Source organism: Polistes canadensis, unplaced genomic scaffold (genome assembly GCF_001313835.1).
Source record: "Polistes canadensis isolate GaletaPanama2010 unplaced genomic scaffold, ASM131383v1 scaffold_38, whole genome shotgun sequence".
Lineage (NCBI taxonomy): Eukaryota > Metazoa > Arthropoda > Insecta > Hymenoptera > Vespidae > Polistes > Polistes canadensis.
In genome coordinates, this window is record NW_014569585.1 from 674237 (window position 1) to 687462 (window position 13226).

Consider the following 13226-nt stretch of genomic DNA (forward strand, 5'->3'; position numbering starts at 1 on the left):
TATATATAAACTTGAATTATTTAAGGAATACACACGGAACTTTAGAAACGAGTATGATATAAAATGAATAAAAAAAAATTGAAATAATAACTTATTACATTGCGCATTCTTAGATGAAGTTCTAAGAATGCATATTACAAGTCCTACAGCTGATTCTAATTATAATTGGAATATCGCTGATTTTAATAATTATCACTATCTATTGTTAGATTTTATAAATTTCTCTTTATCCAGGAAATGAAAAAGAAAATGTTTATATTACAGTTATATTATATATGCAGAGGGTCTAGAGATATTATACTAAGAAATGCACGTGTGTACATTATATTTTTCGTTGTTTCTTTTTATTTTATTCTTTAAATCACACAACGCGAAGAAGTAATCAATCAATAAAACGCGTAATCATACAAAAATCATTGCAAGATAAAAATTAAATTTAAAGAATCTCTATACACGCATCATTGTGAAAAATATTCGTTAGAAAATATTTTTACGTTAAAAATAATTTTATTTGTATTTTTGTTTTCTATTCTTTTCTTATAGTTTTATTTGTGTGTGACACTTAAAATACATTGTTTTCGAAACATTTAAAATAAATAATATTATTTTTTAATAATAATAATCATCATCAAATTGTATAATCATTGGTATTATTATAATCCAAAGTTTTATTACCTTCCTAATAAACTTAGTAGAGTATTTCTGTAACACCCTCTCGCTCTACGTTGATATAAAAATGCATAATATTAACTATATATATTTATATATTTTTGTAGCCCTAGAGGGATTCACACTCAAAATATTTACTTCTCGATCGATGTTTGCTACTCTTTAATCAAAATCTGTTCCATATGCATGTATATTGTTATTAATTATATATTTCATATTATTGGAATATTTGAATTAAAAAGAACAAAAAGGGTAGCAAAACTGATCACTAGATTTAGGAGTACTGTCTCTGTATATATGCACATAAAGTTATGTCTATGAAAGTGTGTATTCATATTTTATTCTGGTAATTGTAAAATTTAAGTGGTAGAGTCGTGGCGATCACGATGGCCTTGATTTTAGTTTCTCTAAATAAATAAATTCACTCAATAGATTAAATTAATTTCAATTTCAATTATACATTACATTGTATGCTTTATGCATTAGAAAATAAATGCATATAAATGTGTTATTAAATTAAAAGTAATGTGAGTTTGTAATAATATTACTTAACATTAAAAAAAAAAAAATATATATATATATATTCACAATAATGTTCATTCATACAGAAGCTATAAATGAAACTTGTATAATTGGAAAACTACAAATAAGTATTCGATTAATACGAACGATAAAAATATCATACATAACCACTGCGTTTTAATATAAACTTTTAATATTTTTTAACAAAACGGAAACTAATTTTCAAGGCTATCCATTAATTTAAAACTGTAGCATAGATGTACCAAAGTACGTACCATTTTCGATTATAAGAAGCTGTTCTGAAATTTAAAGAATTGAATAGATTATTTTGAAATAATATTATTAAAGTACAATATATATACACTTCAAGTATCGTAGGACGATGGTCTATTTTTACTAAACAAGTGAATATTCTAAATTCTTAAGTTTGAAGACAATTGATACTTTGAATTTATCTTATTTCAGATAATATAACTGTGGGAAAACATTTAATATATCATCTATTTGTGATATACGCAATATTTTTTGCACTTGCATTACTATATTCTGTCGGAGTGAATAATATTTCTCTCTCTCTCTCTCTCTCTCTCTCTCTCTCTCTCTCTCTCTCTCAGTTATAAAACATTTTTAGCCATTTATTTTTGACGATTTAACATTTATCTTCTTTATAATTATAATATTTTCAAGCCATTAATTTTTTTTTAACCAATGATATTCTATATAGAATTAATCATATAAACTGTGAATAATTGGATAAATGTAATTTTGCCAATTTTTTGGCTTTTATATATAATATTTCATGATCACAATATAGTTCTCTTTAAAAATAAAAAAATAAATAAAAACAAATTATTTTAAAGTATTTTTTTGGGAAAACAAAAAAATTCATGAGATAAGTTGTGTGAAGTTAATAATACGAATTACGAACAAACAAATATAAAAACCATTTTATTTTTTATTTGCATCTACAAAAAAAAATATCCTTTAAATATATATAAATTTTAATTTTTATTAATGTCTTATTATTTGAACTATCCTATTTATATGTAAAATATTATGAAATTGTTGATTCTGTGGGTGTATGTATATACATATATAAATATATATATAAGTATATAGTAATCTCTCCATTTATGCTAGTAATTGGTTCCATGAAAACAACGAGTAAATGGAATAATAAAAAGCGTCAGCATTTTTTTTAATTATGTGAATTGTGAATTCATTCAGATTATACAACCAAGCAGCATGATTCATTTTCTCACCTTATTTTAATGACTAGATTATTGTAAATTTGATTTCTAAACTTTAGATTCATATGCAATTGCAGATAAGTTTATGCAATTACGAAATAAATTACACTAGGGAATCCCCAATGTTCATGTAACACATCTTTGTGACATTTGAGTTCTGGTAGCTTAAGCACGTTAAAATGAGTCCATATAAATGGAAAGATTACTGTATATATAAATAGAAAAATGATTTACTATAGTACAAACATTTAAAAGTAGTTTCAAATAAACAAGATCTTTGATCTTAACTTGAATGTGAATTATAATTCTTTTTTTCTGCAGAGTCAAGCTTTCTTTATTTTATAGTCCTATTCTGTAATGTTACGTTTTTAATATCATATAAAATCAATGAAATGAAATCAAATCATTTCAAATTAGCGTACAATTAATGTAATTATTTAACATTGATTATGATCATTTTATAATACTGTCATATAAAAATTCTATATTTCATTAAAATATATTATTTTCTTTCATAGCCTAACTAAAGCATATATTATTCAGGATAGGACTATATTAATAAAGATCGGGTTGAATATACACGGGTGTCTGAGGTTTTTCTGGCCAAACAGTATTTCAGCGTATTTTATGCACAAAAATAAGAAATATGAATAGAATATGCTGACATTGTTTCGATGGAAAAACCTCGGACACCCTGTATACATATTCGTAAACAATAAAAGACTAGTAATTTATTAATCATTGTTTCCAATCAATATTCATAACATTTTATAATAATAGTACTTTTGGATTTATTTTTTTGAAACAATGTGGTCATTAATATTTAGCAATTAAATTTATATAATCCGATTAGTTTTCATTACGATTATTTTTCCCAAATATTTAATATTTTATTCTTTATAATGTTCTGGTTCTAATTAATTAGCTATAAATATATTAATTTATGTTCGAAAAAATATAGTTGCTTTGTGCATTATATAATCGTGGATAGATAAGTCGTAGGAAATATTGATATATATATATATATATTCTATTTTATATATAAATAGAGAAGCTATATATATTTACAATACTTAAGCACATCATTTTTTATTAACATAGCATCATTGAAAAGCTTTTTCTTCTAAACTAACTAGCATGATTGAATGTTATTAAGCTTTATTGCTATATTAATCACTCTGTATGATGTTAAAAAAAGAAAAAATTATAAAAATTGGAATTGGAATTAAAAACACTTGTATATGTCTTTAAAAATTGATTTAAGAGGTACAGTAAGTTTTGTAAATATTTTTCATTTTTACAAAGTTAAGATATTAGAAAAACTTATTATATTATTAATAGAGATTATTTAGGTATAAATATATTGTGTATATATATATATATATATATATATATATATATACAAACAAATTTAACAAATGCGTTAACTCTATTTTTCATAAATTGCTTATACGAAGTATGTTGTATATTCAACAATTAAAATACTATATAATGATGTGCTTACAGAATTCACAGTCCAGTTAGTGTACTGAGTATGTATACAGTTTGATACATGTGGTATGCAATAGACTGGCCCAGTCCAATAGTGGTGAAAGTGAAATGTCCATCAACAAGAAACATAGTGGAGTGCTACATGAGCAGAGACTGTGCAAGGTGGCAATAAATGATACAGACACATAATTTCATGATAATGATTTATCGTCAAAGTCATCACACATCATAACTACCATAGCTAATATCAAATTTATAACTCTAAGATCAACCGTACAAAAATACCTTATCTTTAGCCAAGAATTCTAATATTGCTTTTTTATTTTATTTTCTTTATCAATTTTTAGATTATTTTAGAACTTAGTTTGTATTACGTAATACGTTGATATCTTTTAATACTTATTATATTTCAAACTTATATATAATCTATTTGATAAGAGCGATGTTTTTTTTCAATATAATGAAGATAAAATACAAACTCTGTTCATACACGTATTTCGTATATGATAGATACTTTGAAGATAAGTTATATTTTTTAAACAAGATAGATCATGTTCAATCACGTTCGAAGTTATTTTTTGTTTTTTATTAAATGTTCCAACGATAAGTAATTAGATTTTGAATTTAATGTTGACTTATTAACGTCCAATGAGACTTCATTTTAATATATAATACTTTTATTTTTTTTTTCATATGTTATGTACTATACCTTATTCCTTCAAATGCGTTTATTTAGTTATAACTAATTATATTACATGCAATTATTTTTTTATGATGAAAAATTATAAACTTTTAATAATCTTTTAATATGTTCTTGTTTTTCTTTTTGGATAATGCATTTTTTTACAATCATATCATGATAAAATGATAAAATGAAAAAATCATGATATGTATTGATAAAAACATTTGTATTTATTGAACAGATTCAAATTCAATTTTATTAATATTTTTTTACTTTTATTCGATTATACATTCTGCAATAATTTTATCTTCTTGGCTATGAGATTTGGGACCAATTTTAAAGTTGATCTAATTAATAAATCAGTTAAACTTGTCCTTTAAGAATCCAGACTAAAGTCAATTGCGATATTTTATAAAATATTATTTTATAATATAAAAATCACAGTCCAATACATGATATACTTGATTAAAAAAAAAATATAAAAATGAAAAAAGAAAGTTTATGTTATACAAGTGTCATATAAGGCAATATACATATGTCAACAATATTACATTATGTAAATGAATATGTTATGTAATAAAAATGAAATTATAGTTGGCTAATGTTTTATATCATTATCACATATACTGTTTTATTAATACATCTGAAGTAATATTTCTGAGTAAGAAGAAATAAATAGTTCAGCATTCAAATTTGATAACTTCTTCCAATAATTCTTCTTCCTATTAGTCTTTCTAACTGTACCGATAAAACTATTGTCGTTCACAAGTATGCTTTCACTGTATGGCTACTAGCGTAGCAAATAAAGTTCTACTGTATGGGCCAGTTATAACACTAACATTTTATCATAAAATAGATAAGAGATCAGATATTATAATGTAGTGCATTTAAAAAATTTTAATTTTTTAAATTCCAAACTGATGCTAAGTATCAATGGATAACTATAATCACTAGTAATATCAAAAAGGTTAAATAAAAAAAATATTTTTATTAATGTATATATATACAATTTTGTGCTATATTTGTACAAATATAGTTAAATCTTCACTTAGCAATATCCATACAATACATTTTAATTTAATACAATGTTATTCTAAAAACCTTGCGAAATTATTATATATATATTTTTATAATATTTAATTTGTATTTATTACAATAATACATCAGTTTTGTATTCAAAGGTTTCTTAGAATTGTCGCATTTGCTTCAAAATTATAAAAATTAAGTTGCTTAAATAGAATAGATTATGTTAATATCTTTTTCCAATCTACCTATTAAATTATCTATCAATAAATTTAACTATATATTATTTTATAATATCAATTTGATTTAACAATTTATTCTATACTGATTTGAAACAGCAATTAATAAATAATAAAATAAATATTTTATCAAAGTTTATGATGATAAACAACTCCTAGTTCTGTTCACGATCATTTTTGTTTATTTTGTATCACTCATAACTTTGCAGTTTCAAGATAGAAAAATCTCCAGAAGCTTTTTCTAATATTTTCAATGAATTAACGCAAAAAATTTAATTAAAAAAAAAAAATCAAACACATTCTTTCTCAAAATATTTTTTATATTAAAAATCAACAGATGTACTTGAAACTTTGCAAAATGTCAGATAAGGTTGTGTCGGCTATAACCATATCTAACATAATATTTTTAGTATTTTTTACGCGCGCAATTTGAATAAGAAATTCTAGATACTTTAAAACCATAATATAAACAAAAATAATTTTACATTCAGTAATTTGTTTAAATTTTCAGATATAAATAACATTATTTCTTATCACCGTATTGCATTTAGATGCAAAATTATTAATTTTTATTATATTTCTTATAATATCGTATATATTCTGTTTTAAACTATAAATGGAATATTAAGTTTATTTAGATAATAATATATCATTAAATAATTAAATAATTGCACATACACAAGCGCACATCTTCGTAAAGCAAATTTATCAATAATAGATTAATATAAATTATGTGAATAAGATTTATTTACAATAACATTCTTCGCAGTCACACAGACAATTTTTTGATAAATTTGTATGTTTTTGATTTTGTCTATTTTCGAACAAGTAATTAGTATACTCTTATAATGCATAATAACGACTTATACAATACATTATATTGAATGCTATAAAGGTTGTAATAATAATACAATGTATAAGAATAAGTTAGTTTAATTTAGTTAATGCTATCAACTTTTTCTTACGAGCACATTGGATTTAGCCTATAAATGTGCCATAAAAAAAGAAAAAGATATAAATATGTTAAGTAATTTATAAAGTTTATAAAATAATCATTAATTTCAAGAGAACACGAATTATTTTATATTTCTCTTAAAATTATTCATAATCAATAATAACACACTAATCATATGACTTCATCTATTATTTTATAAATAAATTAATATAATATTTAATTAACGGAAGTATGATTAATCTTAAATAATTTATATTAAAGAAATACAAAATCACCACAAAGTACTAAGAAAATAATAGTAATCACTAATAAGGCAGTCGTTGCAAACTCACGTATGTTGCGATATTAAATTATAAGAAAAACGATTATAATGTATTGTAACAGAGAATGGAGGATTCCATTAAAGCAACACATGTTGCTGTACATTGTGCATTCGAAAAAATAAGTCAAATATATATTTTGTTTTTTTTTCGTGTCCCATTTCCATCTGACAACTGCACCATCCGGTACGCATTATTTGCCGTACTTCGGATGGCGTTTAACAGTAGTCAACTTTATCTAGAATTTCTTAAATAGAAATAGAAATGTTTACAACCCTTCAGACTTCAATCATAGCGTAGTTTCTAACATAGTAAAATAATTAGAGAGAGTATTGTTAAATAAAATTCCTTAATAATATCGTATAAGATTTCTGACCATTTGTATGTACAAATTATTTGTACAAGATTATTTCTATTATGAAAAATTGTATTTAACAGAAAAAAAAGAAATTTAATGTAAAATATAAATGATATTTTCGTAAGACATACACTTTTTAAAGCATTCCTAAAAGATATAGGTTTATATATATAGTTATATTTCAATATGTACGTACATATTGAAAAATTTAATTAAAATCTGTATAAAAAGAATTGTATCGGTAAAAAAAATAAGCAGTCTATTTATTGGTTGTCCAACCACGCCAAATAGAAGCAATACTGGCCGCAGCACTCGTAACCAAGCCTCCAGCGACGCTCTGATTCACTTGCATAGAAGATTGTTGATTAGCCAAGGATCCAGGAATGGGAACTGTCATTTCAGGACATGCGACATTTGGAACCTTTAAGAAAAATATGGAAAATTTATTCGCTTGTCAAATGAAGTTTACGAATATAACCATGACTTACTGCTTCCCATTCCCAATTAAAAGCATCTTCTTCTTCATCAGAAGCAGAGTCGTCACTGTTCTCCAAGTCAGGAACTAACTGACTGTACAATTGTGCTATTACATTGGAATCAACTTCCATTGGACCGATCCTATTTAAGAAGATATTTATTGTTATTAATAATAATTATATATTTTTGTTTTTAATATGAAAAGATATATTGTACCTTCCAAGATCACTGATTTCAGTATTAAGTAAGTGCATTAGATTTTGTAAAGTGTGCATTGGATGAAGAACTGCAATATCTGTATTTTGTGTAAAGCATAAATGTAGAACATTACTGTTAAGTCTTGCTACCTTTCTAGCAAACTTCTGATCCGACATTTCATTGCCACAAAATTCTCTAAAAATGTATTAGTTATAATATTTAACTATATAAATACATACATATATTATATATATATATATATATATATATATGTGCATCATCGTAAGTCAATTAAATAAGCCCCAATAAATTATACGAGTATATATAGCTCACCACTTACCCATAACTAAGTTTGTAAGGTAATTTAACATTTACATAGTATGCTATGATATTAACAAGTTGTGTGGCAAAAGTTAAAGCGGCACTGATATTGTATGCTGGATTGTGCAATGGTTCTTTATTAGTACCAGGCACGCTATCTTTATTTGCAGCAACTAAAAGAGAAATTAAAAAAAAAAATAGCCAACAACTTCTAATAAATATTTAACGGATAAATTAATATCCAAAATAATTACCCCATAAAGAATAAGCACTGTAATCGCCTGAACCCGGTAATGTTGGTGCTATTATACGATGTTGTACTTCTGAAGCATTTTCTGCATCATTAATCCATCTACCTCTAACATACGATGTTCCTGATGCATCTGCTAATGCACAAGTAACCACATCTGCATTTACATCTTCTTCGCTACTACATAAACTGGAAATATTTTACATACATATAATAATCGTTAAAAATTCTCTAATTCTAACATAAAGTTTACCTTTTACTAGATTGCACCTGTGAGAGCGGAAATATGTATTGAATCAATTGTTTAGCTGCAATTCTAATAACTTTCTTTAATTGTTGTCTCTGTCGATCAACCGCTTCTTTATGTTTTTCTTGTTTCAAACACATTGTAGTTGCCAATTTATGTAACCTTTCGATTCTTTCTTCATGTCTGGGAATTCTTAATGCCAACTGAGAATTCACATCTTTCAAAACAGTTAAACGTTGATTACCTAACAATTATTAAAATTAATATACAATGCATTAATATTTCAAATTAAATTTATACATGTAATCATAATACATATGATTATTTAATGAACGTACCTCTGCTAATGCTTTGTCTGGTTTCACTAACTAAAAGTTGAAGAAGTCTGATTCTTTCTTTACAAACATTGATATCACATATCTGCAAAAGAAAAAAGAAAAATGTAATGAATAGTAATATGCAATAATGAAATGAAAACGCATAATTGAAATCATGAAATATTTTATCTATTATATTTTATGAAATGAAAACATATATTTAATAAATACCAATTTATCTTTCTGCTTGTGTTTTTCAAGAGCCTTCTTACATTTTTCTTCTAGTTGAGCTCTGGCTGTTTTTAACCGATATAATCGTAATTGCTTATCAGCAAACCTAAATAATATACTATTAAACCATACTATTATTCGGGTCCTTAAATATTGTTTTAATTTGGTATACAAAGTCTAGATTAGTGCATTCAACTAATATATCTTATAGTTAAACAAATTAAAAAAAATAATTTTGGTATCTTATTTCAATAATTGTAATACTAGAATTGAAGCTTAAAAACAAATATAATTTATTTGTTATGAAAAAAAAAGAATGGGAAGAAGAAAATATAATTAGAAATAAGATATTTGATAAAAGATAGTAATGTGTATATATACCGTTCCGTGTAAACAGAAGTTGAATGGACGAAATCTCCATTCTGAACGCAAAAACGACAATAAAAAATTCGTCGAGTATTATGACAGAGTGGACATTTTAATGAATTAAGTGGTATACGACTAGGAATTTCTTCTAAGTCCGATGATAGATGAAAATCAGCAGGAGCGTTACAAGAACCGTCCGAACTGCTTGTCGCCATAACCAAAAACCATCAACCATCAACGCGGACTCCGTCTGTCTGTTGTCACTCATCAGCTGATTCAATATTTACTTTTAATGTTTAAACACACCACATTGACGATACTTGACCTATCAAATAATATTATTATTGTTATTTTTTTTTGTTAATACTTTTATCTAATCTATTATGACGAGGCACTTAATTCGACGGTTAATTTATACGTAATTAACTATTTAAGTATCGAATACTTACAAAAATCAACATTCAGTTTGATTTACGTATTAGCCAATATTAAGTTTGACTTACGTAGTTCATTGGTATGTATTTTGTAGTACACATGGAGCCTATACAGCCTGTATGTAATAGCTTCGTGTAGTACATAATACATAGGCGAGCGTCATTTTGAACGACGAATACGCCATCTTACGTGATTTAGGTTAATTACTGGAGAACCATTGTGTTTTATCGTAATTAATGTTTTAAGAGTTCATAATAGAGAAGCTCGCGGAGGGAGACAACAATAATTATTATTTTATATCTTAGATAATTTATTATTTCATTCTCACCATGGATGATTTACAGAATTACAAATTACAACTTCAACAGGTAATAATATTACGGATATTTTCTTAACCTTACTAACATTATGTTATCAACATTTAATCTTTGATATATTTTTCATTATTTTAACATTTTAACAGATATTGCATATTATTTGTTTGTATATTTTAGGTTGAGGCTGCTCTTACGACAGATCCAACTAATGAGGAACTTTTAAAATTAAAAATCGATCTCGAAGAAGTAATAGAGCTAACGCATGATTTAATTAAATCACAACAACAGGAAAAAAGGCAAGCCAATGGCATGGATGCTAAAGATCCTATTTTACTTGCAGTGTTGGCTAATAAATGGAAGGTTGGTGATCAGTGCATGGCTCCATGGAGCGAAGATGGCAAGTAAGTTCTTAACGGACTACTTATTAATTATAATACATATTATTCACAAATTATTAGATAAGAAACTTCAGTATTTTACTTGTAGGTATTACGAGGCAACCATAGATGTTATAAGCGAGGATGGAGTTGTAAACGTCACATTTAATGAATACAAAAATACTGATGTTACCATGCTTAGTCAACTCAAATCGATAGCCAAAAGGCCAGCCTCCGATTGGGCAGATCAAAAATCAAAGTAAATTATATACAAATTTTATTAATCCTTTGCACTATAACAACACATGAGACTTGTAATATGCTTTATAATCCAAACATGAGAAACAAAAATCCAAACATCATAAGAAGCATAAAATATAATATACAGCTCAATGCGTTAAATCATAGTGCAAGGGATTAAATTTATTAAATTACTATCAATGTATCAATTCATATTTCTACACTTATATTAATAAGCATCATTTAATATTAGTGGAACATGAAGGGATAATTTGTTAAATGATTTAACTATTACTAATCCATTATTCTTTTCTTCGTATTCAAATCCCATTGGTCCACAATAATAATTCTACCGTATGATGTGCTTCCACCTGAAACCCCATTATCATTCATTTGATCCCTTGGTTTCCTGTTATCTATGTACGTCTGTGGATTCCAGGAAAAGGTAAACAGATACCATAGACTTTCTACAACAAATTTATTCTTTGTTTTATATATAATCCATAATAAAATCTAAGTATTGTTACAGATGTATTAAGAACAGCAGTTGCAAACATGGAATCACATATGTAGTATTATAAGTACTTTTTAATAATCTTTTTTTTTAATATAAACATTTTACAGATTATTGTATGTACTTTTTATTGTTCGTTAATTGATTAAGATATTAAATATGAACACTTATATTAATATCCATAATATTATGGTTGTATTGCATTAAATGATGAATTAATTACTTTACAGAAAAATGCAAGCGGCTGCTATTGCAGGAGCTGATCCAAATAAGCAAAGAGAATATCTTAAGAAAAAAAAACAAAGAAAGTTACAACGATTCAAGGAACTTGAGGAGGAACGTGAGATGGAAAAAAATAAATGGTTAGCTTTTACAAATAAGGTAAGCGATAAAAAACAATAATATTACTTTTTATAAACATACAATTATTTAATTAATATTTCATTTATTTTTAGTCTTCGAAGAAGGGTGTAATAAAAAAAAGCATATTTGCAACACCAGAAAATGTTAATGGTAGAGTAGGTATCGGTACATGTGGCGTAAGTGGTCGAGAAATGACTAAGTTTAGTAATGGTGAAAAATGGAGGAGAGGAGCGTGAATATTAATGTAAATAAGGAAAAATATCACACATTTTGTGAGATAGAATTTTGAACCATTGTTAAATTTGATGAAATTCAGTTTCTATGAACACTGAGATTGTATGTTGTATCGTTTTGTGAGAGTGATCGATAGGCACAGAAAAAAATGAAATAATCAATAATAATATCCGAGTGTGCACAGGTATGTAAAAGTTCAATGAATGAAAACTTTTACTCTAATAAATTCTTACATTATTTTGTATTTTTTATCTTATACTATTGAAAAAGAATGACTATCACGAATAAGTGTTTCTAGATTTAATATCCTTTGTAAGTATAATTTGTTTATAATGAATTAATGATTCAAATAAATGTATATTTTGACGTCATGCTATTGAATTGTCTTGCAATCGTGTGTAGTGATTTTTTAAATAATTTTCAAGTAATCATTTTAATTTTAATGTCTATTCGTCAATATTAACAATCAAGTTAGAGTGATGCAAAGAATAACAGAACTATTGGAGAGTTCTGTCTATTTAAATAAGTGCTACGAATCAATTTATCCTGATATTTTAAATAATTATTTAATAGATCAACATTTTGTCTCTTTGAAACAATTAGTCCTATATATTTAACTCTTTGCACTCGAGGACTCCCGAGCAGAACCTTCAAGTTTGAAAACAAATGTGAAATGGCTCTGCTCCTGAGTCATTTCAATTTAAATACAAATAATTTCCTATTCATAACATAATAAATGTATAATTTGAGTTAAAATAAACTTTCGAGTGCAAAAAGTTAAATTATTATAATCTATAATCATTTCTTTTTTAATATTATATATTTATTTA

The 13226-nt window shown here is 25.4% G+C and overlaps 3 protein-coding genes across 4 annotated transcripts in view; 2 read left to right on the forward strand and 1 right to left on the reverse strand.

The window, feature by feature from the left end:
• The window catches only part of LOC106784675 (protein phosphatase 1B), an 11201-nt gene extending 5999 nt beyond the window's left edge, over positions 1–5202 (forward strand). Inside the window, exon 6 of the mRNA XM_014744474.1 lies at positions 3948–5202. Coding sequence (XP_014599960.1) covers positions 3948–3965 — 18 coding nt within the window. The 3' untranslated portion in view covers positions 3966–5202. The remainder of the gene's footprint in view (positions 1–3947) is intronic.
• A 1399-nt stretch (positions 5203–6601) lies between these two features.
• Positions 6602–10337, reverse strand: LOC106784678 (beclin 1-associated autophagy-related key regulator). Of its 2 annotated transcripts, none has more exons than XM_014744480.1 (9): positions 9932–10337; positions 9551–9656; positions 9341–9422; positions 9009–9246; positions 8760–8944; positions 8525–8678; positions 8203–8379; positions 7998–8127; positions 6602–7930 (listed from the first exon to the last, which is right to left on the reverse strand). In XM_014744480.1, exons 1-9 carry the CDS (start codon positions 10129–10131, stop codon positions 7769–7771), a joined length of 1434 nt encoding a protein of 477 aa, XP_014599966.1. In that variant the 5' UTR covers positions 10132–10337; the 3' UTR covers positions 6602–7768. The 2 variants fall into 2 exon arrangements, with proteins under 2 accessions (XP_014599966.1, XP_014599965.1); XM_014744479.1 differs by having other exon boundaries at positions 9551–9668.
• Positions 10338–10459: 122 nt separating this feature from the next.
• LOC106784679 (survival of motor neuron-related-splicing factor 30) lies at positions 10460–12774 on the forward strand. The gene is made up of 5 exons (XM_014744481.1): positions 10460–10719; positions 10846–11069; positions 11155–11304; positions 12030–12180; positions 12255–12774. Exons 1-5 carry the CDS (start codon positions 10681–10683, stop codon positions 12396–12398), a joined length of 708 nt encoding a protein of 235 aa, XP_014599967.1. The 5' UTR covers positions 10460–10680; the 3' UTR covers positions 12399–12774.
• Positions 12775–13226: the final 452 nt, after the last annotated feature.